At 48.1% G+C, this 24174-nt stretch overlaps 1 protein-coding gene across 2 annotated transcripts in view; it reads right to left on the bottom strand.

Moving 5' to 3' along the window:
• Positions 1-8401: 8401 nt before the first annotated feature.
• IL17RD (interleukin 17 receptor D) overlaps positions 8402-24174 on the bottom strand; it is a 74235-nt gene continuing 58462 nt past the window's right edge. Inside the window, exons 9-13 of one of the 2 annotated variants that reach the window (XM_059161248.1) lie at positions 23591-23645; positions 22218-22328; positions 21263-21426; positions 16230-17166; positions 8402-15450 (exon numbers count right to left, since the gene is read on the bottom strand). In XM_059161248.1, coding sequence (XP_059017231.1) covers positions 15338-15450; positions 16230-17166; positions 21263-21426; positions 22218-22328; positions 23591-23645 — 1380 coding nt within the window. In that variant the 3' untranslated portion in view covers positions 8402-15337. Of the gene's footprint in view, positions 15451-16229; positions 17167-21262; positions 21448-22217; positions 22329-23590; positions 23646-24174 lie in introns of both variants that reach the window. The other variant, XM_059161247.1, reaches the window with a different exon arrangement.

Consider the following 24174-nt stretch of genomic DNA (forward strand, 5'->3'; position numbering starts at 1 on the left):
GGGGCGGCGGGGGCGGGGCGGCCGCGCCGGCCACGTGGGCGTGGGGTGGGCGGGGGACCCCCGGCGGCGCGCGAGCGGGCTGGCGCGAGACCCGGACGCAGTCACGCCTGGCAGCAGCTCGGCATCCCCCCCACCCCCGCACGCCCGGCCGGGGTCCTTGGGAAGACTGGGAAGGCGGACGGAGGAGAGGAGCCCGGCCCCCGGGCCGCCCTTTTACCTAATCCAGACTCTGGCGGGGGAGAATTTACCCGGTCGGGGAAGGGGTGCGCAGCCCGGCTCCCGCTCTCGCGAAGGAGAAGGAATTGCGGTCCCCCGGAGTAGGCTCGCGGGACAAGTATCGGAGCCGAAGGGGACTGGCGACCCAGGGGGTGCCCTGGAGGGCGAAGGCCGGAGTCTGTGCATGGAGCCCCGCCCCGCCCTAAGCTGACCTGCCCCGCGTCGGGTCTTGCCCGAGCCTCGCTGTCCTGGACGGTGGGGGTGAAAATGAGGACGAGAGCGAGCTGCGCGAATCCCCGCGCGCCCAGAAATCCTCAGGAAGAGCTGCCAGTGGCCTGGGTCACCATGCGGAAATAAACAGGCGAATCCAAATAAAACTATTTTCTGCATTCATTCATTCGACAAAGGCCTACCGTCCTCAGGACCCCCGAGGTCCAGTAATAAAGAATGAGCTATACAGTATATAGCTCTCATGGAAGTACAAACTGTGATGGTAAAAATGGAAAATTCATCAGTACTTGCTTTCATGGTGTCAGGTGTGCATTTTAATTTTTTTAAGATTTTATTTATTCTTATTTATTTATTTATTTATTTGAGAGAGAAAGAGGGCGAAGCAGATTTCCCGCTGAGCAGGGAGCCCTACCCCCGGGCTCCATCCCAGGACTCTCAGATCCTGATCTGAGCCAAAGGCAGATACTAAACCGATTGAACCGCGCAGGCGACTCTGGGTGTGGCTTTTAAGTATTTGAGCTACTTCTAACACTGACAACAGCCCTGCAAGCTGTAGGAGTTGTGCGGGCCCACTTCCCAGATGAAAAAACTGAAACTCGGAAAAGTGAGGCCAGCCCTTAAGTCAGAGGAAAGAGCATCCGCCCAAGAATTACGGCTCCTGCCAGGCTGACTCTCCAGTAAGTGGCAAGAGCGAGCAGCCTGAGGGGACCTCCTCCGTTTCTAACCACCACCCCCGCATTCCCAGGAAGAGGGCGCTGTTGAGGACTCCTTGGAAAGGCACCTGTCCTGACAGCAGCCTCTGGGAGGCAGACCTCCCAGCCCCACCCCCTACCCCCCAAGACCAGCCGGAGGTGATCAGAACTGATCTGAGAGCTGACATTCTTCATTGCAACCCCTGGGTCTTGTTGCAGACACACGCCTCCTAGTTCTGGGTGGCCTCTTCCTGGTCTGCATCCTGCCTTTTGGGCCAGAAATGAAGCGTCTTGAGCAAACCAGCTTTCATTTCAACAGCTGCAACTTCATTCCACTACAACTTGAAGGGGACTCCTTGACCCCAAACCCAGGGCCTCCTGACCCACTCATTTCTTGTTCAAGGAACACATACCCTATGCAGTACTCCATTTCGGAGAGCAAAACTTCTATCCAGGCCCCTAGTCCTCAGCCTTTTCCCCAAAACCTCTTTTGCTGGCCTCTCCCCTACCCACTCCACACTATTCCTACCAGGTATGTTTATTAACTAATAATAAAGGACTTCCGCTCCCTGCATGAACCCGGAGCTCAGCACAGGCTTCAGACCCACAGGTCTGAACATGATGTTCTACCCAGGCAGCCTTGTCAAAGATAAAAGTTTTATTTCCATTAGCTTCCATTTAACAACAATTTGAGTATCTGCTACATGCCACACACTGTGCTAGGCTCTGGGGAACAGTTGTGAATCTCAGTAAGACACACAGTCCCTGACCCCATGGAGCTCACAGCTGATACAGGAACAGCCAGACCTCTTACTGGGCAGTTAGGGAGCAGGATGTGGACAAGCACAGCTGGGGAAGCGCTGGCCCCCATTCAGGCAGAGAGAGACTTCCTGTGGGAAGTAGGCCTCAGCTGAGCCCTGACCAGGCAGGGAAACCTGGCAGGGGGTGGGGGAGAACAGGCGATGGGGAAGCCCAAAGGTGGGAGAGCACAGGGCACACTTCTGGGAGTTTATGGAGAGGAACAGGTGCTGAAGAACAAGGCTAGAGAGGCCATGATGGTCATGGTGTGACACCAGACCTTGACCACTGAAAGGTTCAGCCAGAGGTGATGGGATCCCACTGCTGCTGAGTGAGGGATGAATATAGTAGGGGAAAGTCTCCTGTGCACAGCAGAGGCAATGTGCATTATTATTATTATTACTAAACTCTCTGACTTCCTGTTTTACAATTCCAGGTTTCCAGAAATGAGAACAGATATGCAAGTAGGATATGTTGACTAAAATCAATGTGATCCCACAAGGGAGGGGGCGCCAGTGAGGCGCAGGGTAGCACAGGTGGGGAAAGCGAGCAGGTAGGTGGGGAAGAGACGCTGAGACCCCACCACCCTGGCCCACCCAGTACCATGAGAATGGACGGTGGTGCGTGACCGTACTGTGAAAACACTGATTATGCGATTGCACCAATCCTAAAACAACGCAGAGGGGCACCAGGCTGGCTCAGTTAGGAGAGCATGCGACTCTTGGTCTCAGGGTGAATTCCAGCCCCACACTGGCGGTAGAGATTACTAAAAATAAATAAATAAAACTGAAAAACTGTAGAAAATACCGAGAGGTTGAAAGAATAGCGTAACACCCACCCACAAGCACACCCACCTAGCGATAACCACTCTGTGTCCTACATTTGTCCTTCAACCTACTGTGAGTCTTTTCCCTTTGTCCCGAGGTACTCTTCTACCACGTGATCGATTAATGGCCGCTTATATGAACATGCCTTCTTGTAATCAGCCTGACTGGTACTTGGTCTGCTCCCCATTTCTCAGTATCCAGGATAAATAATGCTTGACAATGAAAACCAGTGTGCAATAAATTTTGGCACATTTCTGGTTATTTCCTAAAGATAGACCTGGAAGCGGGGTTACGGGGAAAGACGTCAACAATTCTCCCAGCAACACCTTACAGACGCACAGATGTCCCCTCCCTTTGGGGGAGGGCGGGGAGGTTGAAAGGTGTGGAGCCTTCGGTTATGAAGCAGCACTAATCTGGAATGGTCCTCACCCAAAGGATGGGGACACCTGAGGGAGGATTAAGGTGTTGGTCTTAGTGTTCAGACCTAAGCAATGCTCTGCAAGTGACTAATAAAAGGCTCCCTTGAAAACAGATCCTTTCTGTTCCCATAATCTGGGTTAGAGGAAAACCTGAGAAGCAAACCTGAACAGGGGAGTGGAAAGACAGAGGGGCCAAGTTCAAATCTAACCTAGGCGCTGCCTGGATATAAGATGTCACCATATCCAAAGGGAGGATATGATACAGTCAGGCAATAGCACGGAGCTTGGCAGAGTCACAGGCATCTAGCCCACAGGGGTAATTCTAGTATGTGCCATGTCAATGACCAACCCCACGTCTATAGGAATCCAGTACCCACAGGGAAAGAAACCCTGAGATAATGCAAGTCATTTGAGGGGCTCCCGGCCCTGGGGATCATGGTAAATGACCAGAGACCTTACCTCAATTTGCAAAGAAATAGTTTACTCCTCCAGGAAACCTTTTAAAATTTGCTAGTGGGGGGCACCTGGGTGGCTCATTCAGCGTCTACCCTTGGCTCAGGTCATGATCCCAGGGTCCTGGCCCCTGGGACCTGAAGGCCCCACTTCAGATTCCCTGCTCAGCGAGAAGCCTGCTTCTCCCTCTCCAACTCCCCCTGCTTGTGTTCCTTCTCTCGCTGTGTCTCTATCAAATAAACAATAAAATCTTTTAAAAGAGATTTTTACATCTTTTTTTAAAAAAGGAAAAAAAAATTTACATGTGGGAAGTGGGCTTACTTACTCTTGATGACATCAGAGACAAATATCAATGGTTCTGAGCACCTGCCATGTACCTACACCAGGCTATGCCCTCTACCTGATATATCCTCAGGACAATCCCATGAGGCAGGCACATTTTACCCGCAGCCAACAGATGAGGGAATTGAGGACCAGAAAGATGGTGTGTCTTGCCCCAGCGACTGCTGAGTACCAGGGCTGGGGTCCTAAGCTGGTTCAAAAAGTAGAATTGGAGCCCAGCCCCGAAGGAAGGACTCTGTAAATGACACAGCCCTCCCTCAAGGAGCAGCCATTCTTGCGGACAAGAAGGTCCATCACAGAATCCTACAAACTGAGCCAAGTGCCCCTGAAGGCAGGTGTCAGGACCTAGACCGGAGTGGACAGTGCGGTGGAGGACAGTCAGGGAAGGTTGACAGCAAAGGAGGGGTGGAGACAGAGAGAGTGTTTCCAGCAGAAGAAATGATGTATGCAAAGGGCCCAAGGCAGGAACACCTGAGTGGGGAATCGCAAGTAATTCGGGTACGGCCATAAAGAAAAAAGGGACACACAAGGGACAGGTCAGAACATCAAGGTTTACTTCCAAGGCCACTGGAAACTTCAAGCAGTTTGGGACAACCGATCGAGTAGGCATTTGTCATGGACGCCATTGCCAGCTGCCCTTTGGAACTAAGACCTCCAAGAGTTAGGAATTCACATCAGTTACTTAGCGTATCAGCTCCCCCAGCCAGGGCTGAGGGAGACATTTAGGGGATCTTTTTTCATAGCCACAACCCCTTAATCTGCCCCAGGTGACCACATGCCCACAGGCAGAGGGGTTTACCACATGTCAGGGTCTGTACCCAAACTCCACCCGGCTTCATATCAGCCCTGTGAGGTACTGACCAATGACCTGTCTCCAGATGCAGGAACTAAGTCTTAACCAAGTCACCTGCCAGGGTCACACAGATGGAAGTTCAAGGTGCCTGAGACCCAATTTAATCACAATGATAAAAAAAAAAAATTAATACTCTTGCTAATAAGAATGCACAATTAGGGGCGCCTGGGTGGCTCAGTGGGTTAAGCCGCTGCCTTTGGCTCAGGTCATGATCTCAGGGCCCTAGGTTCGAGTCCAGCATCAGGCTCTCTGCTCAGCAGGGAGCCTGCTTCCCTCTCTCTCTCTCTCTGCCTGCCTCTGTCTACTTGTGATCTCTCTCTGTCAAATAAATAAATAAAATCTTTTAAAAAAAATCTTAGGGCACCTGGGTGGCTCAGTGGGTTAAAGCTGATGCCTTCGGCTCGGGTCATGGTCTCAGGGTCCTGGGATCGAGTCCCGCATCGGGTTCTCTGCTCAGCGGGGAGCCTGCTTCCCTCTCTCTCTCTCTCTCTCTGCCTGCCTCTCCATCTACTTGTGATCTCTCTCTCTGTCAAATAAATAAATAAAATCTTTAAAAAAATTTTTTTAAAAAATGCACAATTATACACACATGTGCAGGGTCATTAAGTATATCTAACTTCAGGTTGACAAACCAAAGGCAGGACCTGCCTGTTCGCATTCTGCGGCCAGGAGTGCTCGCCTTTCTTTGCCTCGAGTCCTCCGTGGTCTGGCCTTGCCCAGACTGGTGGGAAATGTCTCTGGTTTGACTGAAGGCTGACACCTGCTCGCTACCTGGAATGTGTCTGACCCAGAGCGGGAATCCCCAGGCAGGACCAACCATCCCGGAGGACCACTTCTGTCTCCTCCCGCTTCAACTTCTAAAAAGCAGAGAATTCCCCTAACCTTTTACAGGTTACAGAAACAATCCCAGCTTTTGTTCACATCCAGGGTAGGGCGTGTTCGTCTGCCTCGCACAGGGTCCTTGAAGAAGCAAGTCTAGAAAAATGTGTCTCTACTGGGGCCGACAGGTGACCAAGAAAAAAGGAGCCTGGTGCGTGGAACATGAGCAGATCTCAGACTTCACTCCGCCGACACAGGATACATATGTTCAACTACCAAGAACCCCAGCATTACTGTCTTAATTTAAGTTTGCTGGGAGCACCTTCCCCTCCCCAGCCCCCATCCCGTCCTTCTTAGACCAACACCAAAACAGCCAGGCACGGATCCAGTCTCTTCTCTTAGGGAAGATGCCTTTTTTTTTTTTTTATTTTTTTTTTTTTATTTATTTATTTGACAGACAGAGATCACGAGGAGGCAGAGAGGCAGGCAGAGAAAGAGAGGGAAGCAGGCTCCCTGCTGAGCACAGAGCCCGATGTGGGGGGGCTCAATCCCAGGACCCTGAGATCATGACCTGAGCTGAAGGCAAAGGCTTTAACCTACTGAGCCACCCAGGAACCCCAGAGGGATAAGATGCTTAATCTCGGCACCTGACAACATCCCTGGGCTGGAGCTCCTCTGAGCGGGGAACTATCTCCCACCCATCTCCATCTGACCCCCACAGAACCCAAGTCTTTCTCTTCCACAGAGTGTTTAATAAGTTTCTATATTTCAAGTGCCAGGCACTTGCCAAGCTTGGCCACGGGTGTTTTATGGACCCCATCTCATCAGAGCCTCACAATAACCTCCATGCAGTGGGTATTCAGTCCCGTCCCACAAATGAAAAAACAGGCTCAGAACAATCAGGTTTCTTGCCCACACTCCTATATATACAAAGAGGTGGATTCAGGAGGGAAATGATCATGTTTGCATCTTAGCCATTACTGTATCCCCACTACATACTTCAGACTGAGAGGCAAGAGGGTTGTGTCATCTATAAATGTGAAAACAGGTGCAACACTCCCCTCCCCCCAGAAAGGGGCTGGGGAGCCAAGCTCACTGATCTTGTATTACTTCCCCTTTACCCCAAAGACCCTATTTGAATTTTGTCTCATTGCAAAAGGTCTTACTGGGATTCGCGTTCTTCCCTCCTTCACTGCATCCTCTACCTACCCTATTCTTGGACCACTTCTGATTTTGTTCCCGTGGACAGTGAGGACAGGATATGCTGGGGGTAGGGGTGGGAAACGGGCATCTGTTGAAGACCCACTGATGCTCAGGACAGCAAAGATGTATTTCTATGTCTCCCTCCTCCATCTGCTTGGCTTGTTGTCAGTAGTCTCTTATTCAACCAAAGCAAATGAAATTCTAATTAAAGCCTGCAAGGGAAGCTGGTCTTTGCTCCCTTTAAAGTTTGCATTTCTAAAACAAAGTAAAACCAGTTGCCTCACAGATGTTGGCAATCTTAAGAACGCTGAACAGGAGGAGCACCTGGCTCCGTCGGGAGAGCATGCGACTCTGGATGGTGGGGCCATGACTTTGAGCCCCGTGCTGGGTGTAGATAGTACTTAAAAAAAAAAAAAAAAAAGATAGGGTTGCCTTGGTGGCTCAGTTGGTGGCGCATCTGCCTTCAGCTCAGGTCATGATCCCAGGGTCCTAAGATCAAGCCCCACATGATGCTCCCTGCTCAAGCCCTTTCTCTCCCTCTGTGATCTCTCTCACTCTCTCAAATAAATTAAAAATAAATAAATAAAATGGAAAGAAAGGAAAAAAAGATAGAAAAAAGAAGTAGCTGTAAAAGCAGACTGTTTCTTACTAGTGTGATAAAAATTAGGGTTTCTCTGTTGTCCAAAACCAAATCCCCACCCCCCCCCCCCCAACTAAGAGGAAAGAAAGTACTTACCGCAGCATCTGCCTGTTCGTCTTCCAGTCGAGTCCCTTTAGATCTGTTTGCTTGAGCAGTGTAACAAATTTACTCTCAATATTTGCACACAGGAGGTGAGGGAATGTCTACTGGAAGAATGAGGAGCCACTTTTATTGGATGACAGAACATTTGTGGCTCCCACATTTCAGCAGCTCTTTTCAACATTTTTTTTAAAGATTTATTTATTTGAGGGGCACCTGGGTGGCTTAGTTTGTTCAGCACCTGCCTTCAGTGCGGGTCATGATCCCAGGTCCTGGGATCGAGCCCTGTGTTGGGCTCCCTGCTCAGCAGAGTCTGCTTCTCTCTCTCTCTCTCTCTCTGCCCCTGCTCCCGACTCAAGCTCTCTCTCTCTAATAAATAAAATATAATTTTAAAAGATTTATTTATTTGAGAGAGCAGGGGAGGAGCAGAAGGAGAGAGAGAAACAGGCTCGCGCAGGGCTCGATCCCAGGAATGCCGTGATCACAACCTGAGCCGAAACCAAGAGTCAGACGCTCAAAGGACTGAGCCACTCAGGCGCCCTGCTTTTCAAAATTTCTGAAAAGGTCCATTTGTTCTGACAGTCGACCATGAATATCCCTGTTCTGGACTCCACACAGGCAATATACAACTGCCTGCCGGAAGGCAAGACAAATGCTCAAGGCAGCAGGTTTTCCGTGCAAGACCTACTGGCCGCCTTCGCCTCCTCTCCTTGGATAATCTCTCTCCTCAGAGGCAGAGCCCTCCGAAAGCTGTGCTAGGCACCCAGCTCCTCAGGAAACAGGAAAGATGATGCAGAATAACGAACCACTGCAATCTTAAAACATTTTATTTGGTGCAGAAATGCTAAGGTACAAAAACAACATTTTGCAAATGTCAGCTGTGACCTACTGTCACCTATTTATAGTTATGTACAAATCAAAGAAGACATTGTTTTCAATGTAAAAATAGAGCACATTGTTACAGTCTGTCAGTGCTCACTATTCCTCCAAACCCTACCAAGGACAATCTTAAAGATGAAACCAAGACAATGACAAGAACCACCATGTTCATGTTCCACAGGCTTTACCTCCTAGAACGTAGTAACAGGGAGCTTCTGTAGTTTAAAAAAAAAAAAAAATAGTGAAAATAGAAATTACCTACTCTCTAAATGAACACATGTGGTTTTTACAAAAAGTTTTTGCTCTGTCCAGACTCACCATTCTTTTTCCTTGAGGAAAAAAACCCAAAACCTTTAAATAACAGTTACACGTTAGTGTGCCCCGGACGGTAATTTTTTTTGTCTAACAGATGGAGCAGGCAACTTTGTCCATATCGTGTACAATGCTTCTTTGCATCTTCTCGACTGAACTTTTATTTGGCATCAACATCAGATATGATCATAATCAGATTGCTTTTGTCAGACTTCTGATTGTGCAAAACACAGTGCTGAGTCATTTCAGAGTCATGGCTCCAGCCCTTCAGAACCCAGGAAAGCTCCTAGGGTTGTCTGCGGTCCCAGCAGAATTTCAGGGAGGAACCAAAGAATGGGAGGAGAGGCAACCGGCCAAAATTCCCAAGAGATCCTCCCTCACTCTCTTTGCAAATCAGCCCTTAGCAACTGCTCTCCATCTTGCCAGTGGTTGAAGTGAAGTCCAAACCATCTAATAATATTGTGAGTCATCAATTAGAGGTGATGTCTAGAGAGATGCGAAAATAGAATCTAAAACTGCAGGGAGGGGGAGCTGCCACTCAGAAGGTGAGAGCTTGTCTTGAAGCAGCTCAGGAATGGCATTAAACACATCAGGAATAAGCACCAAGTGTCTGACCACAAGAAGGGTGGGGGGGATGTAACAGGCTCTTGCCGGGCAGGAAGGGTGGATGTGGCAACCAAGGAATCATCAAAATGAGTACAGGCAATATACCACTTTTTAAAAGTGCCATTACAGTTTTAAGTAGTAAGAGAATCCGGGTGCGCGAGGATTTCCCTGTAATCCCCATCCTGCCCTTGGCCTTCTCAAGGCACCAATGTGAGTAAGGCACCATGTTCTGTTTGCTCAACGCAACTGAGCATGAAGCCGAGACACAGAACAGCAGTGAAAATGATCAAGCCCTTGCAAAACAAGAGCTATGAAGAATGGTTTAAGCAGGTGGGATTATTTACCACAGAAATAAAAACACCAAGGGGATGACTTCACTGGGGTTTTCAAATACACGGAAGGTAACCAGCTGTTCTTCTTCCACGACATGCGGAACAAAAGAAGGCTGGTTTGAATTTCTGTAAAATGGACAAAGAACTATCTGATCAGTGGGGGAGGTTACTGAATTTCCCTCTCTGAAAATCCAGCATCCCATCCATAGCCATATGTCTGAAATAATTCAGGCTCAGATCCCGCTGACACCAGCAGGGGGAAGACATGCTAGATAATCCAAACTTTCTCCCAGGTCCTAAACTCTGAAATTGGAAGCCAAGCTATTGGCTTACAGTCAGACTTCCTTTTGTTTATTTCCACCCCGAGCCTGGAAAAGGAGGTGACATAGAAAGGATGACCCAACACCCCATAAGGACTCCTAACTGATCTCTCAGTATCAGGAAAAGCTTTTCTCCGTGTACTGTTTCACATGTCCAAAACAGAGTCGATTTCACAGATCGTTTCAAACAGAAGACAATGCCAATGGCCTGGCTCTGGTGGACACGTGGGGGTTCCTTGCCCCACCCCCTACAATGTCTGCTTTTCTCTTTAACTCTTGGCCAAAGCTCAGAATGGCACACCGTTTAAAAAATTATTAAGCCAAGAACAAAAACTATAAATATGTCCTTTAGGTTGTGGAATTCAAATGAAAATTGCTCCAAGTGTTAGGTTTTTTAAATTGGAGAACATAAATCTGATTTTTTTGTTTGTTTTTTTAAGATTTTTTTAAAGTAACCCTCTACACCCAACGTGGGGCTTGAACTTACAACCTCAAGATCAAGAGTTGTCTGCTGTACCAACTGAGCCAGCCAGGCACCCCTTTATAAATCTGATTTTGAAATTAGTAACTGGTTTGCCTTTCACTTAAGGCACCACAAAACAAAGAAATAATCAAAACATCGCAAATATATTCACAATCATATCAAACTTCTTTGGGGGAGCAAGGTGGGGGAAAATGGTCTAGCCATCAGCTGCATTTAGCAAGAGCATTTTCTGGTGATATCAGACATCTGTAATTACCATGAATGCTTTTCATTTCAAATCCTATGAGGCAAAGGGGCAAACTGGCAGCTAGTAGGCCAAATCAGGCCCACTCATGTGTTCTTTTGAGCTTGAATTGAAAAAGAAAAAAAAAAAAAGATTTATTTAGTTGCCAATACCATTTAAAAAATCATAATTTTTCATATAAAACCCAGACTGTCAGGGTGCCTGGTTGGCTCCATTGCATTGAGCATCGGACTCTTGATATCAGCTCAGGTCTTGATCTCAGGGTCATGAGTTCAAGCCCCTCGCTGGGCTCCACATTGGGCATGGAGACTACTTAAAAAAAAAAAAAAAAAAGAAGAAGAAATCCATATTCTCAGCCTCTCTTGACAAATGGAAAAATCAGTAAACACTACATGGCCACAACTGCCTAGAAGAGCTGCCTTCCTGCAGGTGGGAAGTGCCTCCTGCAGGAAACACTTCTGTTTGGCATAGTCCTCACCATGCCCTATGGTCTCTCTGACACTGAGGAGGAGCTCATTGCACTTATCACTGCACCTTGTTTATCAGTACTCCTAGCCTGCTGCAGGGGCACCCCCTGAAGACATCCACTACATAAGAGCAACAGTCTTCGCAAACAACAGAAAAGGCTAATAACCCTCACATGGGTATTGTCCACCTACATCTCTCCAATAAGGACACAAAGAATAATTCTCCCCTAAAAGAGCCAACTTTGTGCTGAGGCTACTGGGGATCGTAGGGTTTTCTTTAAGAGGAGCGTATATCATTTCTTCTCCAGGAATAAAATAGCTTTTGTTTCTTTTAAAAGATGCTCGGGGGGCACCTGGGTGGCTCAGTGGGTTAAAGCCTCTGCCTTCGGCTCAGGTCACGATCTCAGGGTCCTGGGATTGAGCCCTGCATCGGGCTCTCTGCTCAGCGGGGAGCCTGCTTCCCTTCCTCTCTCTCTGCCTGCCTCTCTGCCTACTTGTGATCTCTGTCAAATAAATAAAATCTTTAAAAAAAAAAAAAAAAAAAAAAGATGCTCGGGGTGGGGGGTGGGAGGTTGGGGGAACCAGGTGGTGGGTATTAGAGAGGGCACAGATTGCATGGAGCACTGGGTGTGGTGCAAAAACAATGAATACTGTTACGCTGAAAAGAAATTTTTTAAAAAATGCTCAATTCTGAAAATCATCTAACTCCACATTTTTGGAGGGACTGTCTTCCTGTTTATTTGTGCTTAAGTCAGGGACTCTGAGATGAGGCGTTGGTTAAAAAAAAAGAAGACATTTGTAGCTATGAAGTAGCAAGACTGAACTCTGATGTGCCAACATACATGAACTTAAATTACTACACATGGATTCCAATGTCATTGCTGTTAAAGACACTTTTCGAACTTGTGCTCTGGGACTGTCTTCAGTTATTACTAATGTGTCAACCAAAACCTGTCTCATGACTTTAAGGTCCCATCTCATTTTTGGTTCAAAATGCTATTACCTGGCTGGTCACGCAACATGAACACCTAGGCCTGGACCTGAGTGACTTCTGATTCTTTCTGGAGACCAGTGTGCCTCAAAGGCCCAGGATTTGGCCGTCTGTAGGACACTGCCCTTCCTGGGTGTCTGGCCTGGGTCTGCCTAGGTGGTTCTTTTTGCTTGGAGCCAACCTCTGGGAGAAGAGCTCACCTTTACCTGAGCTTCCAGCTCCCTGATCCCTCCCCCTCTGCAAAGCTGACTATATCCGATGCGAAGTCCTTTCTGCAGGGCACTGGTGAGTTAAGATCAACAACTAGCTCCCTACCTTCAACTACCTTCAAGACTTGCTTACCTGGTTCCTTGCATCTACCCCTGCTCTCCTGCCCAGAGGACACCAGCTAACTTAGTCAAACAAGCCTCTTAGTCTCCAGATCACGGCTTCTCATGGAGACCATCCCTATAGTCTAAGTCTTATAGCCCCAATTTCTGAAAGCCTGTGATTCAGCAGAACTTTTATCTGAATTCTATCTTACCATTTCCATTATCTGGGACAATGAATGCAGCCCTGCTTAAAACAGATGTTTTGCCTTAATCTGCAAAGCAACTGTTCTCATTCCCAGCAAGAGATGGAAAGGGTGAAGAAGAAGAAGAAGAAGTAGTAGGAGGAGGAGGAGGAGGAGGAGGAGAAAAAGAAAAATAAGAAGAAGTAGGAGGAGGAGAAGAAGAGAAACTAATAAGGCAAAACCACGCAGTTGGGACATCTCAACTTAGTCTGACTTAGGCATTCATACTATGGTTTTGCTACTTGGTATGTTAGAATTTAATTGCGTTGAAACATAAGAAACATTAGTTCTTAAAAATAGGTGGTCCAAACCCTAAATCCAAACTAAAACTTTACCTGATTTTTGGTCTAGCACAGGTTTTTCCCCTTGCATCTTCAAAAGAAGTAAGTTCATTTAGCCATCTCTCTGCCCATGCTCATGGAGCTCCGTTGATGCTCCCACCACCCCCAGTCCTCAGTGCTTCTCTGGGGATCGCTTTTCTCAGAGATGCCTCATTTTATGTGCAAAGCTGAATATCCTAAAAGTAGCTCCTCATGGTTCCTTTGGAGCATGCACCATTTCTTGGCCTCAGTCTCTCTGATAATGTTCCAAAGTGAATTTTCATGTTCACAAGTTCCCTTGCAGAACTTATCCCAACGGCAGAATGGCAGGACCATCACGTGTGGGCATGAGCTCTGCACATGTCCCAGATTCCACAGTGACATGGAACATCTCTTCTCCAACAAGATGCCTGGTTTTATGGGGGAGACAGTTTTGCAGCTCACTTGTCTCCCCTTCAGAGCAGCTGCAGGAAACCTGATGCCGGAGGACAAGCACGTTTTTCTCCCAAGAAGCCGTCAGCTGCCTTTCCAGAATATGCAGTGCGGCATTTGCATCAAAAATACACACAAACCTCTTCTTTCCAGCAAGACTGCAAACCTTTCCTTCCCCATCTGCCAAGCATGTGCTTGGATGGAAAAGTCATGCTCCGTTCCATCTCCTACCCCTCCTTGAGCTGTTCCTCAGTATCTCCCGTAATATGGATCCTATCTGCTAAAGGAGCGAAACCCAGGATCCCCTATGTGAGTGCTGAGTAAAAGCAGGGTGCCCAAATTCAACAGCACCCACGAAAAAGGTGGAGAAAGATGCTCACAACCCCTCAAGGGGAAAGGAGTTTCCACAGGGAAGACCAAGTCATCATGACGCACATACCTAATACACAAACAGGATTTGAACACCTGTTTTCTCTTTTGGAAACAAATTCTGTAGAAACATCATTCATAGAAACAGAACATTTACTTTTCCTTTTTAAAGCAAATTCTTTCCCCCTAAGCTCTAAATAGCTCTTTTGGTAGAAGAGAGCACAAGAGACAAATCTTTCGTCTGGTAAGTAGAACAGAAACACACAGTGACACATGATTCACAGGCTGGTTGTTGAGGGGAGTGGGGAGGTTGGGGATTACTTTAAGATTCAAGAATTCAATGATTTCAGGTCTCCTGTCTTCTTCAGATGCTATTAGCAGAGCACACTCATCTTCCTGACCGCTCCCTTCTTCACACCTCCTTAAAATGAGACTTTATCATTAGTCAAAACCGGCTCGGCAAGGTGAGTGGCCGCAACCTGTATGCACAGCCATATTTCAGTCGATCCTGATCCCTAATATTCCAGACACAGCTTTAGAACAGAAGTCCACTGAAGCATGAACTCCAGCTTCCAGTAAGACAGCCCAGTTGGGTATTTGTCTTTTAAAAATAAACTTCCAGGCAGCAACATCTGAGATACTGCACAGCTAACAGAACCCAGGGAAACCTGGCAGGCAGATCTGCCCCCCCCCCCATGATGCCTCCTTACACCAACAGGTGGTCCTGTTCCCTGAGTTTTGATGCTTTCTGCACAATGACCAACCCAGGTCAGGAAATACTGTTGGAATGTTCAGCCTGACCGCACAGCCTCCACCTCAGCCAGCCATGCACCCACTAATACATAAAGACTCATTTTACGAAAGGGGATAGTAGACTCGGTTACCTTTCTGACCTTTGACTCGGAGCTCTTTTGGACACCCACAGCACTGCAAATTCTACACTAAAACCATCATCTGTAACAACATGGTTCCCAGAAAGACTGGCACTTGATTTCTGTGGCTAGAATGATACGAAGAGTGCTTCTCCCACAAAGCATTTCAGTTCAAAGTAGCCAACGGCAAACAGGCAAAGTTTGCAGAGAGAAACAAAATCTGAGTGATCAGTGCAGGTATGTTCCTGCATCTCTGTGCCTGTTTCCTCCTTACCTCCCAGAACCGACTCTAATCCAAGGTCTGACCTAATGGGACAAGCTGCTGTCGGGCCTTATGGATATGACTTTCAGAGATACCCATATGGTTTGAGAAAATTGGAGACTTGGCCAAGATACCAGGTAGAGGGATGGGGCATGGAGAGCAAGTACTGGCCCAAATTTCACTCCAAATATCCTTGTCGGAGACCTCAGCTCCAAGTGGACTGCGCAACCAGAGAGAAGAGCTGGGGGACCAGAGAGAGGCAGCAGCTAAAGTGGCAATGCTTAGACTCTACTTCCATTTCGTTACAAAGGGGCGACCACGTGGAGTTCACCAGTGTAGCTGCAACAACCAGGGTCTGCTTTGCACGTCCCGGAGGCGAGGAGCTTGGAAGGAAAGGTAGGAGGGTCCTCCTCACCTAAGGAAAGAAGACAGTGGGGAGCCACACGTCATTGTACTTTACCGGGCCGGGGGCTCAGGCCAGACTGTGGCTGAACCTGGGTTTGGACTACGGGCTTTACGAGTGAGGCAGGCCCCCCAACCAACTCAAGACTGAGCAGTCCGATGCTATTGGCAGGTTCCCTTACTTGAGAGTCAAGGGCTTGCATGTAGGACTCCATGCACTGTAAGGGGTAACTCCAGAGGGCATCCTGCTGGCATTCCCTGGGGAGGCCGGGCTCTCCCACAGGGTCCTCCCACCGGGCCCTTTGCTGAGTCAGCTGTGGTGGACAGAACACTGTTCCCACCAACCCCAGGATCGTTAAAAGACGTGGCTTTGAAAGCACTGGCACTGGTGAGGGGTGGCGAATACTGCAAAGCCCAACAAAGACAAAGTGCACAGACCCTCATCTGGTACACTTAGGGCAAGCTCTGTCTTGGTAGCCAGAGGCCTGTGGAGGTCAGGAAGGTGATACGATATACACACTGTATGTGGCATAACACTCCTGGCAGGGGCCGGGTAGCTCACCCTCACTGAGCCTCAGTATTCACTCACTGATCGCACAAGTGAACATTCCCATTGCCTAGAAGAAATCGACACTATCCGTGGAGTCGTGCTACTGCCCATAAGCTTCATTGCCAACGAGTCTGCACCCAACTTAAAAAAACACTTGCATGGATTTGGGAATTAGGGACAAAAGCTATGGACTGCATCAGGAACCCCACCCCAAAGCACCCTCAGCTCCCCCCGCGCCTTACCCAGGCCGGAGGAGGACGACACGCTCTCTGTCAGCGAAGATGTTTCTGTCTGATCTGCCGAGAGTCCTTCCATTAGGGGTAGGGACAGCTCGGAGGAGGGCACCGATGAGTCGTAGATGCCCGAGTCCCGAGGCATGTCCGAGGGGCTGGAGGCTTTCCCGGCGTGCAGCAGGGGCCGCAGGACCGAGCTGCCCCTTGGCCCGGGCCCAGCCTCTGCGTCTTGGTCCAGGCCCAAGTGCAGGCCCTCCGAGGGTGAGTTGGCCAGTGCCCCGGCGACCGCAGCCTCCGCCTTGAGGCAGAAATCACCGTCGGGCTCTGGTTTGCACATGACATCATTTAACACCAAGCCCGAGTCAAACTTCTCCAGCACCGGCTCTCGGGAGTGAAGTGGGGGAGGCCGGAGAGGGACGAACTGCTTCTCAAACCAGTCGGGCTCCTCGTCGATAAACTGGTGCATATTGCAAATGGCGACGTAAAGGGACCGGCCTGACTTGCTGCGAAAGTAGTTCCTTCTGCTCACCTGTCCCAGGTACTGCCCAGGCTCCAGGAGGCCCTGGTCTCTGGAGTGCAGGTGGGAACAGAGCTGGGGAAGGTTGTCCATGAGCTTGTACTTGGTGCTCAGGTCCAGGACGCCGGGAACATCGCCCTCGCAGGAATAATCGAAGTACACGGCGATGAACTTGCTGAGCTGGGCGGAGGAGCTCTGCTTGGCCTGGCGGAGCTTCTCCGCGATGGCTGCCACCGCCACCAGGAAGAGCTCGCCTTTCCCCGAGCCGCGGCCGCTGCCTTTGTGCTTGTAGTTCTTCTTGTCCACGAAGTACTTCATGCCTTTGGAACACACCACGATGATGAACTGGGACTCGTGGATCTTCTGGATGACCCATTCTCTCTGCCCTTCTCGGCAGAGGCTGAAGTCCTCCCACAGGTCCAGAGCCACCTGGAATGAGAACAGGGACCTCACTCACCTACACAGCCTGGGGCGTGGGGCCACAAAAACAAGAGGGTTAGGAGAAGGTCCCCTCGTATGTCCTTTAAGCGTCATCAGCACTGCTGCATGCGGGCTCAGGGATGCGGGATCTGGGAACAGCTAGCGTTCTGTGGGGGACAGTGACATGCCAGGCCCTCTGCATTGGGTGCTTGTTTCAGCCTAAAGTGGGGGCCGTTACCACTCTCCCCCTACGAGGGAAAGAACGGAGGGAACAAAGCTTCTGGCAACCTGCCCAAGTCACATATCCCGAGTGAGGCCCTCAAGGGGGCTCTGAGTGTGCCAGTGAGCCCCTTGAATGGGAGGCCTGGGGCCGGTCTCTGTGATGAGTGCAGCAGACACTTTGTCCCGAAGACAAAGCTAGAAGGTGATGGTGGATAGGTCTGGGTGAGGGACCCCAAAGCAGGCAGGAAATTCAGCTCAGGTCTGGATGTCAGAGTGGCCTGCCGTGCTAGCTGACTCACATCCACAGAATGTGATGGACAGAGAAGACCTCCTTGGCCCCTCTCACAGCCCCAGGGTCAGCCATGCTGTTTACCAGTCCATCAACGACCCGGGGCGGGTGGTGGACTGCAGTAACATAGCCACTGCAGGTAGGTCACTTGTGAGTGACTGGCACCTCCCACCGTGATGTCACAGCAGTCTGGGGGGGTAGGCCATATAAGGCCTTTAATCCCAAGGAGGTTCTGGGAGGGAGCTGGGGGTGGGGGCACCCACAAAGCAAAGAAAATGGGGCATGCATGTGCCCCTCAGAGGGCTTCACCTCAGACCATTTTCATCTGATTCTGCTGAAACGTCTCTTGGCAGTTTAATCGCCTCTTTCCTTCTGTAGTCCAGAAACAAATTCTCAGTGGCTATACCTGAACAGGAGCCACAGTCTCTTATGGGGAAGGGGGTTCTGAAATGACTTTGTCTTCCTCTTTGGCTCTAAGGAAGGCAGTCCCCAAGATCCACCCACTTGCTGAAAATAATCCTGAACTGACTTAATTAATTAATTGCCTTAACTCTCACTAGCATTATACATTCTAAAAGCTAACTGGGGTGGGGGGGACACCTGGGTGGCTCAGTGGGTTAAAGCTTCTGCCTTCAGCTCAGGTCATGATCCCAGGGTCCTGGAATCAAGCCCCACATCGGACTCTCTGCTCAGCAGGGAGCCTGCTTCCCTTCCTCTCTCTCTGCCTGCCTCTCTGTCTACTTGTGATCTCTCTGTCAAATAAATAAATAAAATCTTTAAAAAAAAATAAATAAAAGCTAACTGGGAGTATATACCAAGCATGTTTAAAATGTTACCATCTTTGACCCAGCCATTCCATTTCCAGGCTTCCAGCTCTGGAAAGTCATCAGAAAGGAGGTAAAATTGAACTAGTGAGCTCTTTAGCAATAGGAAATAACTCAATTATAGTGAAATGATATTATGGATCACTATTTAAAATTGGCTCTTGGGACTCCTGGGTGGCTCAGTGGGTTAAAGTCTCTGCCTTCGGCTCAGGTCACGGTGCCAGGGTCCTGGGATCAAGTCCCGCATCAGGCTCTCTGCTCAGTGGGGAGACTGCTTCCCTTCCTCTGTCTCTCTGCCTGCCTCTGCCCACTTGTGATCTCTGTCAAATACATAAATAAAAATCTTAAAAAAAATAAAATAAAATTGGCTCTTTAAAATTAAATGGTGCAGCCACTCTGGAAAGCAGTATGGAGCTTCAGAACTATCCTACAATCCGTAATTGCACTACTAGGTTATTTACCCAAAGAATACAAAAACACACATCGGAAGGAATATACACACCCTGGTGTTTATAGCAGCATTATCAACAATAGCCAAATTATGGGAAGAGCCAAGATGTCCACTGACTGATGCAGGGATAAAGATGTGGTGTATAGCTACAATGGAATATTATTCAGCTCTAAAAAAGAATGAAATCTTGCCATTTGCAATGACATGGATAGACCTAGTGAGTACTGTGCTAGGCAAAGTAAGTCAGTCAGAGAAAGACAAATACCATACGGCTTCACTCATGTGTGGAATTTAAGAAACAAAAACCATCCTAAAGGGATAAAAGGAAGAGGCAAACCAAGAAATAGACTCTTAACTCAAGAGAACCAACTGATGGTTACCAGAGGGGAGGTGGATGGTGGAGGAGTGAAATAGGGGTGGGGATTAAGGAGGGCACTGGTCAAGATGAGCACTGGGTGTTGTATAGAAGGGATCAATCACTATAGTGTACACCTGAAACTACTATTACGCTGTATATTAACTGACGGGTTTTATTTTTTATTTTTTTAAAGATTTTATTTATTTATTTGACAGAGAGACATCACAAGTACACTGAGAGGCAGGCAGAGAGAGAGAGAAGGAAGCAGGCTCCCTGCTGAGCAGAGAGCCCAATGCGGGACTCGATCCCAGGACCCTGAGATCATGACCTGAGCCGAAGGCAGTGGCTTAACCCACTGAGCCACCCAGGCGCCCAACTGATGGGTTTTAAATAAAAACTTTAAATAATAAAATAAAATTGCAGTTTATGTAGAACTTCCAATAGTGTAAAGAATTATTAAATGAAAAGACAGAAAAATCATTCTAATACCCCCCCCATATGCAAAACCATATGCATGAGTTCATCTATGTAGAAAAAACTGGAAAGGAAATACACCAAATATTAACTGTGGATCCTCTTCCTCCAGGGTGAGATTACAGGTCATTTTTTCCAATTTCCAAAATTTCTACAGTAAGTTCTACTACACTCACAATTGGAAGAAGTATTCCCCACCCCGGAGGCTAGTTAATTACAAAGCAGAGCACATGGGTCTTTTGAAGACCGTGTGGCACCAGCCAGAGGTTCCAATTGGTTGTTCAGTACCGGCTGGGGGTCTGCCCATCTCCTCAGCTTTACGCGTCAGCCTTGTAAATAGGCATTATGGACACTAGGGGGCAGCCTTGGCACATGGAGAGACTGAGAAACCCACCAGCAGGCAGTATCAAAGCACCAGTAACTTTCATTACACAGCCATTGTACAGTTCTTGCAATGGTAAGAAATAGGGTGTGCCTTCCATGAGAGCTTCAAACTTCACTCTAAAATTAGCCCTATGACATAGAAAAGCTACATATTCATAGTTTAACTCGAGAACAGGCAAGAAACTGAGGCAGACCATTTTGAGTCCTTGATACATTATTGTTTTCCTTTCTTAGCAAAACTCCTCCAAAGTATTGTCTAAATCCCCTGCTTGATCTTCCAACCTCTTTCTGACCCGTCAAGGCTCACCAAGATGTCTTGAGTGACCACCTTCCCCCACTCCTTTTGCGTGTTCCCAGGGCATGGGCCATACCCCTCCAGACAACCGCACGGTCTTCTTTTTTTTTTTTTTTTAAGATTTTATTTATTTATTTGACAGAGAGAAATCACAAGTAGATGGAGAGGCAGGCAGAGAGAGAGAGAGAGAGGGAAGCAGGCTCCCCGCTGAGCAGAGAGCCCAATGCGGGACTCGATCTAAGGACTCTGAGATCATGACCTGAGCCCAAGGCAGTGGCTTAACCCACTGAGCCACCCACGTGTCCCAACCGCACGGTCTTCTTTTTTTTTTTTTTTTTAAAGATTTTATTTATTTATTTGACACAGAGAGATCACAAGTAGGCAGAGAGGCAGGCAGAGAGAGAGAGGAGGAAGCAGGCTCCCTGCTGAGCAGAGAGCCCGATGCGGGACTCGATCCCAGGACCCTGAGATCATGACCTGAGCTGAAGGCAGCGGCTTAACCCACTGAGCCACCCAGGCACCCCCAACCGCACGGTCTTCTTGATGTTTATCAAACTTCCTGCCAGGTAGGTGCCTCAAGAGGCCTCTGAGAAGGGTTAGGACTAAGGATTCGGGAACATTTTGTGCTTGTGATGGGCAGGATAGACTGAAGGAGGAGTGTGAGGCTGACCCCAATTTGGAAGGGGGCTAGGCACTGGGGGAGGGCAGGTGTTGCCCAAGAAAGCCTGGAGGGAGGGAGCGAGCGTGGAGAACACAGGGAGCACATGTCCTTCCTCAGGGGGAAGGGAAGAGACTTCGGATTCCTCACCTCACAGCCACAGAAGTCCTGGAGGAAGTAGGCAAAACACCGGACAACGTTCATGTGGTTCTGGCCATCTTTGCTGGAATAGCAGAGGAAGACCTTGGGCCGTGGCCGGAGCCTCTCCCTGGGGAGCACCGTGGTGTACGAGGACGACTCAGAACTCTCTTCATCTAAATGTGAATATATATTTTCTAAATTGGAAAAGAAGATAGGGTTGATGCCTACAAGCAATGCTTTGTCCTGTGCCCTAAGACTCAGGGACCTAATGCCATCTTCAAGAAACAATAGTTGATACTCCCAGTCCCCAGTCCCTGGGGTCCCTACTGGAAACAGGACAGCTAATCTCTCCAGTGGAGCAACAAATGGCCAAAATGGGTTGTTCACCTGAAAATGAGCTTGGGTAAGCCGAGAAAACTATCGGGACCACTCTGGTCAGTGGAGAGCACCCAGAAGCAGATCTTGCAATCAAGTGTACCTACCAGCCCAATTAAGGACTAACAGAGCTGACCTTCTTTTAAAAAAAAAAAAAAGGCAAAACCAAAAGAAAACCCCTTTATTGAGGTATAACCTACAAAGGTAAAGTGCATAAATCTTAAGAGTTGTCTCGGTAAGCTTTAATCTAAGTATATATCATCACTCAGATTAAGATAAAAAACATTTCCAAGCTCCCTAAAAAGTTCACTCCCAACACCTGCCTTTCCCGTAGCTCATACTTTCAGGCTTTGTTTATGTTCTTGAATTTACTACCCTAAGTTTGGAAACAGAATTATGGCTTCATGTTCATAGCTCCTGCGGTTAAAAAGTCAAGTATCTTAATGCTACGAACTACAGGACCCACATGGCTTCCCAGATACCCATTTGGTTGGGGGGCACAGTGGGGTGTTGGCCCAAGGACTCCCAGGGTCCCCCTGTTAGCTGATGTCCTGCCCACCTGGGGGGAACACACCATGCAAAGAGATACCTTGTTGTTTCTTGCGGCACATCACGGTGAAGAGGGTCGCAAATGCCGAGATGACAACCAAAGGCACAGTGATGGCAACAGCCCTGATGGGCCCAGCCCATGGGGAGTGTGCTGGGAAATGTCAAAGACAAGGCTTGAAACTTAAGCAGCACAAATTCAAAGAGAATTTTTTTTCTCCCTTATTTTGTGTTTTTTTTTTTTTCTAAATATTTTATTTATTTATTTGACAGACAGAGATCACAAGTAGGCAGAGAGGCAGACAGAGAGGAGGAAGCAGGCTCCCCACTGAGCAGAGAGCCCGATACGGGGCTCAATCCCAAGACCCTGGGATCATGACCCGAGCCGAAGGCAGAGGCTTTAACCCACTGAGCCACCCAGGCGCCCCCCTTATTTTGTTTTTAAAGAGTTTACTCTTAAGGAATCTCTACATCCAATGTGGGGCTTGAACTCACAACGCCAAGATCAAGTGTCCCACACTCTACTGACTGAGCCAGTCAGGCATCCCTCTTTTCCTCTTTTTAAACATAAGCAGTGTAACAGGTTCTGGGAGCCCTGACCACTTTCTCTAGTGAGTACTGGTCTGGTGTTTATAAAAGGATTCCTTTTAAAGAATATGTAAAATATTATTCAACAGAGTCACTCGGACAGTAAATACTTGTGAGAATTTTGCCCTGGGAAACCTCACCTCCCACCACTTTTCTTCCAAGGACAAGTGACTATTTGGTCCCAGCTACACATAGACACACACCCACACATACACACCAACCACACTGGCCTCCGTCTTCCAGGCATCGACATTAGGATGGAAGGAAAGTTGTTTTGATGGAACATTTTTATTTATGAATTTATTTTTGGAAGAGTGAGGTGGGTAGGGAGAGAGGGAGAAAGAGAATCTTAAGTAGAATCCTTACTCTCAGCACGGACCCTGACACAGGGCTCGATCTCACGACCCTGAGATCGTGACTGGAGCCAAAGTCAAGACTCAGTCACTCAACCAACCAAGCCACCCAGGTACCCCTGAGGGGACATCTTTTAAAAGAGAGGAACTCGGTTGCCTGGGTGGTTCAGTGGGTTAAGCCTCTGCCTTTGGCTCAGGCCATGATCTCAGGGTCCTGAGATGGAGCCCCACCTGGGGTTCTCTGTTCTGCAGGGAGCCTGCTTCCCCCCTCTCTCTGCCTGTTTCTCTGCCTACTTGTGATCTCTGTCTCTCTGTCAAACAAATAAATAAAATCTTTAAAAAAAAAAAAAAAAGAGAGAGAAGAACTCAAATGCTGTGTTTTGATTTTCTAAACCATGAAGTACAGAAAGTATCAAATAGCATGGTCTACTGTATTCCAGAGCCAACATTTCACGCAGAAAAAAAAAAATCATACCTGGCTTTAAGGCATAATGCATCACTTTCCTTGTTGTATTAGTATCATCCACCAGCTGCAAAACAGAGGATGTTGTATCATTATTTTTTTGAAGCAATAACATCTCAACAGATTTCATTCACTTTTCCATCCGTAGACAGTGTGGGGGCAGGAGGACGGCGAGCAGATGCCTAGGCTCGTTTACGAGCTGAGAGACTAGACATTAAATCAGATAAATCCTCGCGTTACCAACTCAACACTCTCAACCTCATCACCTTCCGTGAATCAAACATTGTTCATTCACTGGTGAGCTCAGCTAGTGAGTTCCACGTTCTAACAATCCTCCATTATAATGGCATCCTGTCGCTCATTTTACTGGGCAACCATTGATGCTTTCGGCGGGTGTGTCTGTTCAAAACCACAAACTACTAACGAGTCATACAACATGTGTGTCTCCCAAAACGTTAAGACATGTTCACCGTCTCTAAATAGCAGGACTGTGAACAAATTTTTCATTTCCTTTTCTATTTTTCTTTTATTCCTATTTTTGTGGTATGTTTGATACTGGAAAAGGAATCTAAAATAAAAGAGGAAAAATACTATCA

Source organism: Mustela lutreola, chromosome 2 (assembly GCF_030435805.1).
Source record: "Mustela lutreola isolate mMusLut2 chromosome 2, mMusLut2.pri, whole genome shotgun sequence".
NCBI classification, from domain to species: domain Eukaryota; kingdom Metazoa; phylum Chordata; class Mammalia; order Carnivora; family Mustelidae; genus Mustela; species Mustela lutreola.